Consider the following 14,326-nt stretch of genomic DNA (forward strand, 5'->3'; position numbering starts at 1 on the left):
ATTCATCGTGATATCGCCCATGACAAACATTTTACCACTTTTTTATCTTAAAGGTCAGATCCACCCGGTATCATAACACAGCGGTGTTTGAGCGATCGACCGTAGAAATTCAAACCCCGATTAATGAATTTCACAGCTTTGTTTTATAACAGGTGTAAACTCTTTAGTCAGTAGAGAAGAGGGACGATGGAAGTTGGTGGGTGATGGATCAGAGTGGGTCATGGGTAAAATTTTCATTGACCCACCCATCTCTGTCGAAAACTAGTGATCTATTTTCTCTAATCTTCTATATTTGACTATTAACACTCAAAAACAAATGTAGCATATTGAGATAACCGAATTAAAGAACAAAATATTTCTGGGTTTTTTATATTTAGAAAGAAAATTAAAAACTATCAAAATAATGCTTTTATTTTACAGATTGCTTCCAAATTTTGTTAGTATTTACAACCAAATTCTGATTGATTAACAACCAATCCCATGCATAAACAGACAGAGCAACTTCCTCCAAACATTAACTCTATACATATCAGGCTTTTCCAAACACAAGAACAGGAACCATACTATTTACAAAACTAATTTTTGAATCTTGAAAACTTTCCACATCTTTCAGAAAATAAAATTCAATGTTGCATTAATGCATAACGTACATATAATAAAGAATTCTTATTTAATAAGAACATAATTCTAAAACAGATGCCATCAAACAGGGATAAAATAGCTTTTTATAATAACGAAATCACTGGAAATTTTGATAATATTGTGAGCTCTTAACATTTGTAATACTTGGTGTTAAGATGGCATATTTCAACTTTTACAGATGTGGAGCCTCCCTTGTTAAAAAAAAAAAAAAAAAAAAATCGAACACCAAAATTTCTTCAAAATATTTTAAAGCTTCCTCGAAAGCTTAGAAAAATATATTTAAAAGTTTTCTCCTCCATATGAGAAGGCAAAGCCATCAAATTCCAGTGGCGTACGGGGGGACCTCTCGTAATAAGATGGAACAAAATCAAAAGGTTCATAAGCTGTGTTTTCATATTTGGAAACCTCGCGCGTATCATATGGTCCTCGGACTTTACCGCCCCGGAAGATTTTGGCTACATTCGAAACCCTGAGTGTATTCTCAGAAACAGGGTAACGACGAGTATCTGAAATCATTTTCCGCGCCTTTTTACTTCCAAGCAATGAGAAGTCCTTGGGAATCGCACCAGTAGCGGCTGTTGGACGTCCAGTGTTGTTTCGGTTTACACTCATCCCTGAAGAGTTGAAATAAAATTGTCGATTCTCTTTTCCAAATTTTACCTCTGCTTTCGCTGTTGTTTCGTTCTTTATGTTCGACACTGTTTCATTGTTATACTGTAGATTATTCTGTGCCGGGAAGCTTTCATCTCGACAATTTCTGTGGTAGTCACTCACTTTTGGAAACTGCGTTGATGGTTCTCGGGACACATGTTTCTGAGGAGTCACGTAATGTGCCATCACTGGTTTCGATTACCTGAAAAATACAGAGTAATTTTTACATTTCAACTTCTAGATGTAGCTTGTGTTACCATAAGTGAAATATACAAATCATGAAATATCGTCATCTAATTACCAAAACTGTCCCTTAATTACTATTTAAACAATATTACGTTTTTGTTATGATCAGTGGTTTAGACTTTTATTACATTATTCAGAGCTTTGTGGATAATTTATGAACTAAAAGCCTCCGCAACAATATTTGATGCTTGTGTAGTAGGTCAAGACCTACTACCATGCAAAGTTTCAGATCGGATTTTTTTTTTTTTTTTTTTTCGAAATTGTGACAATAATTGACTGCCCATAACTCGGGAACCGAAAGTGTGCACAATATTTTTATCATAATACATACCTTAAGAGGTCGCATCACGGCGAAATTAAAATACCGCTAATTTTACATTAATGATATGGTATCTTCAAAAAGATAAAAAGATAATCAAAAACTGTAACAAGAGCTCCCTAGATAATATTTTACATGAGATACTGTTATCGTGACTCACTTATCTGCTTTCGATTTCCATCCATTTAGAAAATTGGCATTTATTTACGCGTTTATAAATGACTGCAAGCGGAAATTTATAAATTATAGGACTACTAAGTGACTCGTGATAACGGTATCTCATGAAAAATAATATCGTCTAGCGCGCTCTTGTACCACATTTCGATTATCTATTTGAAGATATCACAATTACTGTAATATTAGTGGTATTTTAATTTCGCCGTGATGGGGCTTCTTAAGGAGAAAGAGTGTCAAAATTTAAGTTTCAAATTTTCCATAAACTTATTCTTCCCGTGCGAAAAATTGGCATTTCATCCAGTATCTATATCATGTAATATTTAATTAACAGATGGGGCACATCACTTCGAAACCTACGAGGTACAGATTTCATAATGGGAATCTTACAATAATTATAGGCTATGAATAAACACATTTTCACTCCGTGGAATTAATATAGACATTTTACGATATTTGCGGGACAAAATTGCAACAAAAATGTTACGGATGTTTTTTATACAACTGAAGTATGTTGAAAACAATGGCATAAAGTTTACTATCAAATTCCATCTGATAAGGACTAAATTTCAACATGATATCTCACAAAATGTGACAAATGGTATATTGAACATGTCCGATTTTACAAATAGCTCACTAGATGGTATAAGACCATCTGCATTCTTTGCTAGAAACGTAACGCTTATTCCTCTCGTTTGCTCATTATCTTTGCTGCATCTGAAATAATAAAATTCAGCCATGAAATTTGCACGAAATTGTGATGTCAAAATCTATACTTCGTTTAAAATGAAACCGTACACAAAGTCTTGTCTGAAATATACTTAACGTATTTTATATTTTGCGTGCAGTTTCCTTTCTTGTTTTATTCCTCTTGATGTTACTTGAAGTTTATGGAGCTTCACTGTGTTTCATTTTAAACTGCTACAGTAAACCTGAATAGAAGGAAATCATAAGCATAATATGTCCCGCGTGTGGTTTAGTCTCGTATCCTGCGTCGTGGCAGATATATATTTCTAATTTTTTTTATGTTAGACTGAAATAGAAGACCTAACGGATAAGGGTGTACTTTGTACTATAAGTCAAAAAGACATGTAAGGAGAGGAAGATTTCTCCTTTGCAACTTCATGTAGGCCAGCGTGTTCATAAACAATGTCGGGCAAAGTTTGTAAATTTGAAATCATCATCTGAGCTCAGAACATCAGAACCAGAGATGAGATCACATAGTTTACGATCTCGTGAACCGATATTAAACTCCCAGCATTACTGTACTCTGTGATATTGAAATAAGTCTATACTAGAGAAATTTGCAAAGCGTTTGCTGTGAGAACTATTTTTGAAGAGAGGATACAGCAGATATGTAGTAAAACAAATTATGGCTGTGCTGAATCTGTGTTGAGAAGTATACATTCTGTTTCAGATCTTCATGCTGCAGATCAGTAGTAGTATCATGAAAAAGGTAGTCCGAAAGGTGAATTTTCGGACTGGAAAAGGAACTCCTGCACAATTTCAAGAAGGGGCAACTAACAAATGCGGACGACCTGAAGACAAAATTCAGCGTGATGCATTCATTGCTACTGCCGAATACTTAGAAGAAAACGATGAGGAGTAGTTGACAGTAGTAAACTTGATGAAGAAAATGGAAGACCACTTACCATCTGAAAGTCAGGCTTACTCATACAGCACCAAATACATGCAACGCAAGCTACTTGATCATTTTGGTGATTATCTCATGATATGTAATATCGGTATTTAAAAAAATCTCGACTTTCCGAAGAACAGCAGCAGTAGTGTTCAAAGAATGTCATAATATGAATCATACAGACATTGATGAAGATAAGGACAACATTATTCTTGCTGCAGCAGCTCTTATATAAGTGCATACACCATTTACAACAAATGAATGCACATAGCTAAATACCAAGTGGAAATGTTCAGTATGTAACTGACGGTGGAGCTCTAATACATCCTATTTCATGGAATCATAATGAAATGTTTTTGAAGTTTTTTTTTTTTTTTTTTCGTCTCATATGTGAAGCGACGATATGGCAGTGCAACTCTTATGTTTGATGGGTATCATGAAGAGTATTGTACAAAAGTCTGAGTGAACAATCATGAGATTCAAACACAGTGTTTCCAACCGTTACTTTTGATTCCAATTCAAAGCCAAGCCACTTGTTACATTTCTACGTCGCTTCTTGCAGTGTGATGGGTGCTCTGTTATTTATGAAACAGCTAATACTGATTTGCAGATTATTCGTGAGATGCTCAATGCTGCTCAAGATGATAACAGTAGTTGTTGTTGACAGATCATCTTGTCCTACTTATTCATTATACGTATACCAGAGATTCCTCATAATATGAACCTATACCCTGAACCAAAGAAGAATACGAAAAATGTGTTAGTGTATATTAAAACTTACAATAGTATTAAGTGATACTGTTTGCGACAATATACTATTTTTCCACGCAATTCTGGAATGTAATATCATCACGACTATAAACAATAGGAAAACTAGCACCTTTTAAATTATTAGGTAAATGTGAAGAAGTTCGAAACCATGCATCGATAGTCAAAACTCACCGCTCAGAAGAAAGACATAATTAGGTTTGGAAAAGCAGTAGAAGATCTGTTGTATGGTGGACAGCCAGATGAATCATTGTAGCAAATTCTTATGCGGATGTTCACCAGAAAAGTGGCCGCCAATGTTTTTCATGTGAAACCTGATGTATTGCCACGCACTTACGATACCTGCTTGCATCAGAGTCTGCGTGTCTACCATCAAGTGCAGCAGTGCCTAGCATAGGTGCAGACTTTGGGGAGGAGAGGACACTTTTTGCACCCCAATATTTATAGATGGGGTCCTAGCCCCTCCAATAGAATCTAGTCGAGGAAGAATTAGCAAAGAGCAGCAATAATTTCTATCGTAAACTTCGTTGTGGCTTTAATTCAATATTAGGAACAGCCTTCTTATTCGATAGGAAACGCCGTTTTCAAAACTGTGTTTTTAATAGAACGCTGAGGCTTCAATCAACACTCTGGCAGCACTGATATGAAAAGTAAAGATCAATGTGGTGCACAAAGTAGCAGTGAAGTTCTCAAATTTTGAACTTGAATTTGTTTTAATGCCCTTAAACGAATTTGACTTAGGTCGTGAATTCCACAACGGAGTAGTGGACCGAGATATCAGGGAGGGAAGGGGACCTTCATCAAGCAGTTGATAGAAAACAGCTGAATATGATATATTTGTTCATCGTATGCCCCCCCCCCAGTATTTTCAAGTCGGCGCTTATAATGACTAGGCCATAATCTTTAAATGCCCATTGACGCAACTGCTGCGTTGATTAAACATAAATAACTCCGCCCCAAATTAAGCTATTTTTTGCATCCATGTATTACCGAAGGGTGAAGTTTCTCAATGTTATGTATATGGGGGTACAACGACTGAAGGGGCTCGTGGTTCTTTTGTTGTTTTTTTTGAATCAGTTTTTCTGTGGGGAAACCTTTCCTCCTGGAAGTACACTAACATTCGTATGTGAAGCAAATAAGTATTCCTCTACATGGTAATACCCTGTATGTATACTTGTTGCTTGTAGGGGGAGGAGGGTGGTGCAACATTGGCCAGGTTTTCAATCTCAGTTGAAAACGCAAATTACATTTATTTTCAGGACGGTTACTACTACTACAAATATGGCGGGAATTACAAACAAAATGTTATCTCGTTGGAATATGTGTTCTATAAGCTTTCCAACGATGTATAAATCATGATCCTGGAATAATTAGAAGAATCACCAGGGTCGTCAACGCGAAGGTCTGCAACAGCCCTTCGAAAATGATATACAGGACTTTATATAGAAATTTCGTTCTGAATTTTTATCTCGCTTTGTACTGCAGCAATGACCACTTTTTATATTATTGTCATAAGCGTGTTTGTACACATTAGCATAATTTTGTCAGCGTATGGTGGTTGCTAGGGCCCCCAAATTCTGTTTGTTTCATCATCTAATACACCGTATGTAGTATTTTGTTAGGTATCATGTTAAATGTTGAATTTCCGACTTTATCAGATGGAATTCCATGGTAGACTTCATATACTCGTTTTTATCACACTTCAATTGTTTAACAACCGTTGATAACGTTTCTGTTGCAATTTTGTCTCTCATCACTGCTTTTCAGAGCTAAATTGACTGTACTAAATGGGATCACATGTCTCAACCAATACTTTCGACATTTGTTTCCAGTGGCTTCTAAAGAAATGAAATAAAATGAGTTTTACCTCCCATGGCTATGCCGGCTAAGCAAAAGAGACAATGTTGGCGAGAAATGAATTAAATTGTGGAATGAAGAAAGTGGAAGGAAACGGGAGTCTCTCGAGAAAAACCACGCACACTGTGTTTGTCCACTACAAAGACACTTGGTGTGATCTGGAATCGAACCAGGGAAGATGGTTTCAAAGAAATGTTACGTACGAGTAGATACCTCATTTATTCAAGTTATTCTTATTCAGTAATTGTATTATTTTTATTTCATTAATTTTTATGGGAAGGACACATTTTTAGGTTTAAAGAAGAACCAAGTGAAAGTGTTTACGTATTGTCATTAATTGCTGTATGCAGAGCAATAATGTCACCCGTCACTTGGGGTACCACTTTTGTCTAGGTCTGGTCTCGATTCTCTGACCCGAGGAGATCCGATCACCCGGAAACAGCTGGAATAGCATTACTGCAGAATTATATAATGGCTAAATGACCTACACTACTTAAACTCGGCAATTCACGTGTAATTTCTGGTATGTCATTTCATGATCAAACTAAATATTTCTAGCAATGTCTTGACTATTTCAAATATAGTGTCATGTTTTTTCATCATCATATACTGAAATAATGCAGTGGTTCTTAACACAGACTGCACAAAATGATTTTTAACATTGTTTGGACTCCGAGATATGTCTGATGTTCTACACGATAAATTCTACAGGTTCGATCCATTCAATTTTAAGCATATATCAGAAGGAAAAACTTAGCTTTTCATTTCTGTGATTCACATTTCTGTTCTGATAGGTCTTGTAGTTATCTTTCAGTAGACGAAATGAATTAGGATTTATTTCATTGATAGGGATTATATAAGAATCAAATTCTGTTAAGGAGAAGTCAGAGTATTCATAACTTCAGTATCATTGATGCCCAATTGTTTTAAGAGTGATTGCTGGTTGATGAATTTCGTCTAGTAAGTATAGGAGTCGTAAGGATGGGAGGGCAATAAAGATTAGTGTAATAGCAGGCAGGATTGTTCAAATGGTCTCTAGGGTTTGCCCTTCTATTTGGTCTAGGAATTAATTCGTGCGGGTGGACAAGAGATGGCGCAACGAACGGAGCGTCCCACAGTTCCGTGTATCCACACATGTGTTGCAAACCCCTGTCATCGCGTATCGTTCGTAGTATAGGGCAGTGGATTAAAGCGTCAACAACACCAGTTTGTAGTTAAGTGAACATGGCGCAATTTGTGCCTGATAAAGTGTTTTTGCGGGGTGTCCTGCTGCATTACTTTAACATGCAGAAAAGTGCGACTGAAAGTCATCGTATTTTGGTGGAAGTGTATGGTGACCATGCTCTAGCTGAGCGAACGTATCAGAAGTGGTTTGCACGGTTTAGAAGTGGTGATTTCGGCTTGGCAGACCAAGAGCGAGCTGGACAGCCAAAAAAATTTCAAGACGAAGAATTGACAGCATTGCTCAAGCAGGATTCGTGTCAAACGCAGGAACAACTTGCAGCAGTATTAGGCGTTGATCAAACAACTGTCTCCAAACGCTTGAAAGCCATGGGAATGATTCAAAAGATGTCACATTGGGTTCCACATGAATTGAAAGACAGAGACGTTGAAAGACGAAAAACCATTTGCGAATTGCTGCTTCAACGACAGAGCAGAAAGGGGTTTCTGCATCGAATTATTACGGGTGATGAGAAGTGGATCCATTACGATAATCCTAAACGAAAAAAGGCCTGGGTGAAACCAGGTGAACCAGGTCCATCACAACCAAAACGAGATATTCACTGTGCAAAGGTTATGCTGTGCATATGGTGGGATATGAAAGGTGTGGTGTACTATGAGCTGCTGCAACCGGGTGAAACTATGAATGGAGAACGTTATCGACGACAATTAATGCGTTTGAAGCAAGCTCTGGCCAGAACACGACCAGAATGGGAGAACAGACATGATAAACTTATTGTTCAACATGATAACGCTCGCCCACATGTCGCAAAACCGGTCAAAACCTATTTAGAAAATGTCGGATGGGAAGTTTTACCCCACCCGCCGTATTCACCAGACGTTGCTCCTTCGGACTACTACTTGTTCGATTGCATGAACAACGATTTGATTGGACAGCGCTTTACTACTTCAGAAGATATCGACTGGATCGCTTCAAAGGATGAGGACTTCTTTCGCCACGGAATCCGTACATTGCCTGACAGATGGGCGAAAGTGGTGGCTAGCGATGGGCAATATTTTTCTTAAGGTATTTATGTATTTTGTGTTTGTACTACAGCTTCAATGTGTGCGTACCAACCGCACGAATTAATTCCTAGACCAAATAATAAGTTGTGGTTAATATATGTGTACATTCTTTCAGTAGAATGCTTACATAAGGAGAAAGAAAATTATAGATTTAGTGATAAGAGAAAGAAGAAACTGGAAAGAAAATGAATAGAAAATTAAAAAGAGAAAGAAGAAACGGAAAAAATGAAGTATTAGAATTGCATTAGTGTGATTCACTGCGTACATATGAAAATGATATGTTATCTCTAGGTCACAATGGTTTGTTTGGGTCACCAAATTAACTGCTTCCGGGTCACTGGTTACACTAGAGTTGCTTATTTAATGTAATTAGTGCAGTTCTCGCTTAGGATTAGAAATTGTGTCCGTAAGCTGAATAGTAGCGTAAGCTGATTATTATTATTATTTACTTTTGAAATGAAGTATGTTTCGGCAGATTAATATGCGTTCAAGGCAATCCTGGATTACAATTTATCCCCAAAAATACAAAATATAAAATCCCGGAAAGCTTTAGTAGAAAGAGAAATTAGTCGTAGGGAAGCCATAGGAGTTCCTGCGCAAAAGGGTAAAGGTCATACGAACAAAACCTTTGTTTACCTTAATCCCAATCACAATAGATCAATTTAATATTCGTACGAGGAAGTAAACAGAAATACTCAGAGGTGAAATTGAAGTCAAGAAATCTATTTAAAGATGTTCTCTTGTCTTGGGTTTGATGATTGTTTCCTGAACATATAGAAGGGAGAGCAGTGGTGTTTCCCACGAGACGAAAAGTACATTTTTAAATTTGAGAAGAGATTAGAAATTTCTTGAACCTCGTGTGCAGCACTAGTTCATTCCAGTCTTAGATTTCAAATACTGTTTTTGCAAGAGTCACTTTATGCCTCTTGCTTGTATATATTTAAAAAATATCGTAGGTATATATATTATTAGTACAGTATATTATTATTGTTGTTATTATTATTATTATTATTATTATTATTATTATTATTATTATTATTATATGTTTAATTATGTTTAAATAAGATTGGGATCACAGGCCTGGTATCATTTAATTCATATATTTGATTAGCATATAAGAATTTATTATTAATATTATTGTATATATGTATATTCCATGTATTTTTTTTCTTCGAGATTCTTAAAAAATTGACAAAAATCTTTCTTTCCCCTCTTCGTATAGGTAGTTTTAGAAACCAGCTTATTTCATGGATTTAGCCAGCCAGCTTTGGAGAGGGGGGAGACCGTTTTCTCGGAGTATCAATGAATTGTTTGTAAGGGAGGTCAAAGCGTCCCTTTGGGTAGTTCCCTATAAATACGAGGAGGAGCTGTCCTCCTCATCTTCATTTTTGGCTAGACTTTACGTTCGACGCCTCGAAGATCATTTTTTCACAGCTTATGCTGGCTTTTTTGCCTTAATGATGGCATTATGGATTATGTTAGGTTCCTAAGAAGTTTAACTCTTTTTCGAGACTCAGATGAGTGATTCTGAGACAGGAAGTTTCTCAGTTCTTTAAATGAGAGGCTGTATTCCTGTGTAGGATGAGTTTGATAGGATAGTCCCTGGTTAGGATTTTCTTTCTTTTCTGAATTATAAGGAACTTTAGTTAGAAGTTATTATACTATATGTGGTTTTAATCCTACTCCTATTTTGGAAATTGAATTTTTCTTAAAGTTTCTCTGAGGCTTTGTAAGCTCTCAGTTAAATCTGGTTTCTACTTGAGGACCTGCAGCAGGCTAATTTGGTATTTATGGATCCTATGGTTTCTGGGTTCGATTCCCCTTTTGATGGCAGGTGTCGTGATCGGTCTGCTGAATCGAGTATATAGATCTTTCTCTTGAGCGATAGAGATTATGGGCCCATATAGTTTTGTTAAACATCCGACAATTTAAGCAATTCCGTAGTGAGAGAGAATTCCTACTTGAGGAAATATTGCCTTATCTTTAACCCTACCCAATCTTTGTAAAATTATTAGATAGAATCCTTATTTGGTAATACTGCCTCTGACAGGCTATACTACGAGTAGGCGTTAGGTGAGGTTTCTGAAGGAGTGGTGAAGGAATGCAAAGAAGGTGAGTCCGCAGGCCCCAAGATTTAGAATAACTTTAGTTAAATTAAGGTTTCATTTAATGTTCTTTAAAGAGATATGAGAGTAGAAGCTATATCTCGAATACGGGCTATAGTTTGGAATATAGTTTCCGAGAGTCAATCTGTGGACTCTATAACTCTTTTGCGAATTAGATTAACTCAAAGTTAAGCCCAAAGATTTTCTTTCATAAATAAAGCATAGAGAGGAAAGAATTTAAGAATTTTACTAACAGGATATGTCCCCGTATGTAATTTCTTTGGCTTAAATTTATACTCCTAGACACAACCGCAAACTGATATCCTCTGGATTAACAGGATATTAGAATTTGTATATCTTTATTATATACCTTTTAAAATATGCAAGAGATTTGGAGCATTTATTCTTAAGATTTGGAGTTAATTGAGGTTGTTTGTAAGACGGGTTTCCTAACATAATTACAATCTCCCGAGCGACTTACGGTCAGTATCCATTATTATAATATATTCAAATTTAAGATTTAATAATACTTTTTTCTTGCAGGTTTTATTGTTGTATCATTCATGGTATAAAAAACTATAAATTGATCAATTTTAGGAATGATCAAGAAATGGATCAAGAGATTGCGATCTTGACCAAGAAAAGTTTAGGAAGGATTCAAAAAAATATATCATAAAATTGTGATTTTGGCCGATAATTAGTTTTTGGATTAGAGGCCACAAATTTTTTGAAAGGCCCCTAAAATGAGTTTTCGTATTTTCTACGGAATAAACAAATCATACTGAGTTAAGTGATAGTTTGGGATTGGCTACACTATATGTTGTTCTCCAGATATAAGGCATACAAGAAAATTGTTAATTGGAATATATAGGATCTTTTGATCTAAAAAGTGTTTGTGAAGAGCATTTATCAACATTTAAAGATGCGCAAGTATATACACAATGAAGCTCAATAGTTTAAATGTTATACTGTTATCACATCCTTCGTAGACCTCTTGTGACGCGGAAGGATTTAGATAACTTTAGGGATGCGCACAAGACGAGTCGATACAGGATTTTTCTGACAAAATTCGAGTCGAGACACGGCTCTTCCAATAAAGAAATATACCGGTACATTTTTCAAATCGAGACATCACTTTTACAGCACAATTTCGAGACGAGACAGCCACAAATCTTGTCTCGTGCGCATCCTTAGATAACTTGTGGATGAAATTAAGAAAGAAAAAAAAAACAGGGCATAAATTTTGAACATACAAAAAGGTTAGAGTAATTTCGAGAGGAAACGAGAAAAGCTTCCCGAGAATCGAGAAGAGACGAGAATCCCTCGAAAACAGACCAATGAAAGTTGTACAAAATTTTCCAGAGAAGTCAACAAAATCATATCTCGCCAGGCCGGTAGCCAGCCCAAATGTAAGGGGGGCCGGCTGAAGTTAGGGGGGGGCCGATCCAAAAATCTTACAGTTCATTTGCAAGCCTACCGTGAAAAGTTAGGGGGGCCCGGGCCCCCCTGGATACGAGCCTGTATCTCGCCTCGTCTTCTGGCCAAGATTATATTTGAAAAAATCTTAGTTTAACGTCCCACAATTATGCCTTTTACGCTAATGGAGATGGATGATTAAGGTAAGTGAATGATACGAGAATTGGTAGAATGTGAATGTGGGAGGAAAGGGGAGTATCCTGGGAAAACCCGGACACGTTGTTGTCCACTACAAACTTACTTGTCCGCGGATCGAACCAGGGACCCCACGCACCAGAGGTAAGCATTGTACCACTAAGCCATCGTGCTTCCCTAACATATGGAAGTCCCATTGATTCTGTTATATGACGACATATAAACATTGTAATAAAACACAGAAGTTTGTCTAAATTTCCTTCACAAGAAACTTGGAATAATAGATATATATGAAATGCAAGAAAATGTTATCTGTTCGAAAATAAATACGCATCAAATACCGGACTATTGTTTCTACACCTACTGTAGTACCCATACTGTTGCGAACCAAAAATGTAAGCTTCGAAGTCTTGCACTTCCGTTGTCACCGGAAGTGGCGAAATTATCTCCTACTCATCCATTGATCAGTGGCGAGAAAGAGTAAGATGTGTTAAACTAATTACATAGAAAATGTTATATTGTTGCACCGTATATGTCTAATAATAGACAAAGGAGCACAATTTGTGCTAGATTTTTCTTGCTGCAGACAATACAATCATTTACAGGAACGCATCGTTGCAAAAACGGTATTTATTATTACGCATATTTATGAGTTGGCTACATTTGTCAATTAAAAAAAAAAACAAATTAAAGATGTACAGTACATAGCACAATTCCATGTAGAAGTCGAGTTATTTGTTTCTAATTACTAATGGTCCCAAGATATTAGCTACAAATGGGGTCACTATACCTCAGTGTTAGAACGCTCACCTCTGGTTAGATAAAAGGCAATGTGACGATTTCATTTACATCGTATACTAATCTTCTCCGGGTTCTAGCACTTTCTCCTACCATTTTCATTCCCCTGGTTATTTCACAATCATTCACTAACCATTATAGGACATGAGACAAAAAGTTTGCACTTATAATTTAATTTTTTTTCTTTATACAGCTTTTATACATTCAAAGGGATTTTGTCCATTGTTGTTAATGCTAAACATTTGTGATGAAATCAATCTTAACCCATTGGAAATATATCTCAAAGAATAGACATTCCTACAAACGAATTATCTATGTACGAGGCAGTGGCGGCTGGTACTATATGTTGCACGGTTGTGCAACTGTATATGATTTTTACTTCCAAAGACTTTTTTTTTAATTTTAAAATAATGTTTTCGTAAAAATAATCCTTTGCTCTTTGGCACAAAAACAGTATTGATGTATCTCTTAAAAAATCATGTCAAAAAACAGAAAGAAAGAGAGAGAAATACACATCCAGTGGCAAATAGCTTTGCCACTGGATCCAATAGCATTGAGCATACGGCAGAGAGCTCCTATTTCTTAACATTGGAAAGCACTTTTATTCTTGCATCGCTCCTATCCTGTTGTATAGTCTCCATCCAGTTGCGGAGACCTTGGCAACTGCCACTCAGCTTCTGTAATAGTTATGAATTCCTTCACTCACCAGCGATGAAGGCGTGGGTGTTGCATGGGTCGAGGCAGTTTGTAAGAACAAACAACAAACTAATAATAATAATAATAATAATAATAATAATAATAATAATAATAATAATAATAATAATAATAATAGAATAGAGGGAGTGATATGCAGAGTGTGTCCGAGGTTTTGCTCATAATATTGTTGCAATTGAAAATCCTATTGTGCTGTTTTATTGTAAGTGTGTGTTTTAAGAATGTAATGGTGTTTTTGTTCTTAGCCTGTGAGTGATATTTTTAATATTAAAATATAACGCTAGTAACAGAAAACTCAAAATGAATTCAGTTTGCAGTCTTCTCAGGACCCCGTTTTCTCGTAGGCCAATGGAGGAGAAGGTTGAAATAAAAAGGTTAGGGCGTCCAACAAAAATTTTAACAATCAATCAAACAGTCAAAACAGGTAGGAGACAGTTTGAGCGCTGTTTTAAAATCGAGTATTATAACAACACAGACTGGCTTTGTGATTGTGAGGGGAAAAATGCTTTATTTTGTTTTCCTTGTTTACTTTTTGGGAGTGAACGTGCTTGGACT

The 14,326-nt window shown here is 36.3% G+C and overlaps 1 protein-coding gene across 1 annotated transcript in view; it reads right to left on the reverse strand.

The window, feature by feature from the left end:
- Positions 1-393: 393 nt before the first annotated feature.
- Positions 394-14,326, reverse strand: part of LOC145682378 (uncharacterized) — a 37,175-nt gene continuing 23,242 nt past the window's right edge. The window contains exon 2 of the mRNA XM_081753968.1: positions 394-1,495. Within this exon, the coding sequence (XP_081610094.1) occupies positions 922-1,479 (558 nt within the window). The 5' untranslated portion in view covers positions 1,480-1,495 and the 3' untranslated portion in view covers positions 394-921. The remainder of the gene's footprint in view (positions 1,496-14,326) is intronic.

Source organism: Thermobia domestica, chromosome 3, assembly GCF_964235325.1.
Source record: "Thermobia domestica chromosome 3, izTheDome1.hap1.1, whole genome shotgun sequence".
NCBI lineage: Eukaryota > Metazoa > Arthropoda > Insecta > Zygentoma > Lepismatidae > Thermobia > Thermobia domestica.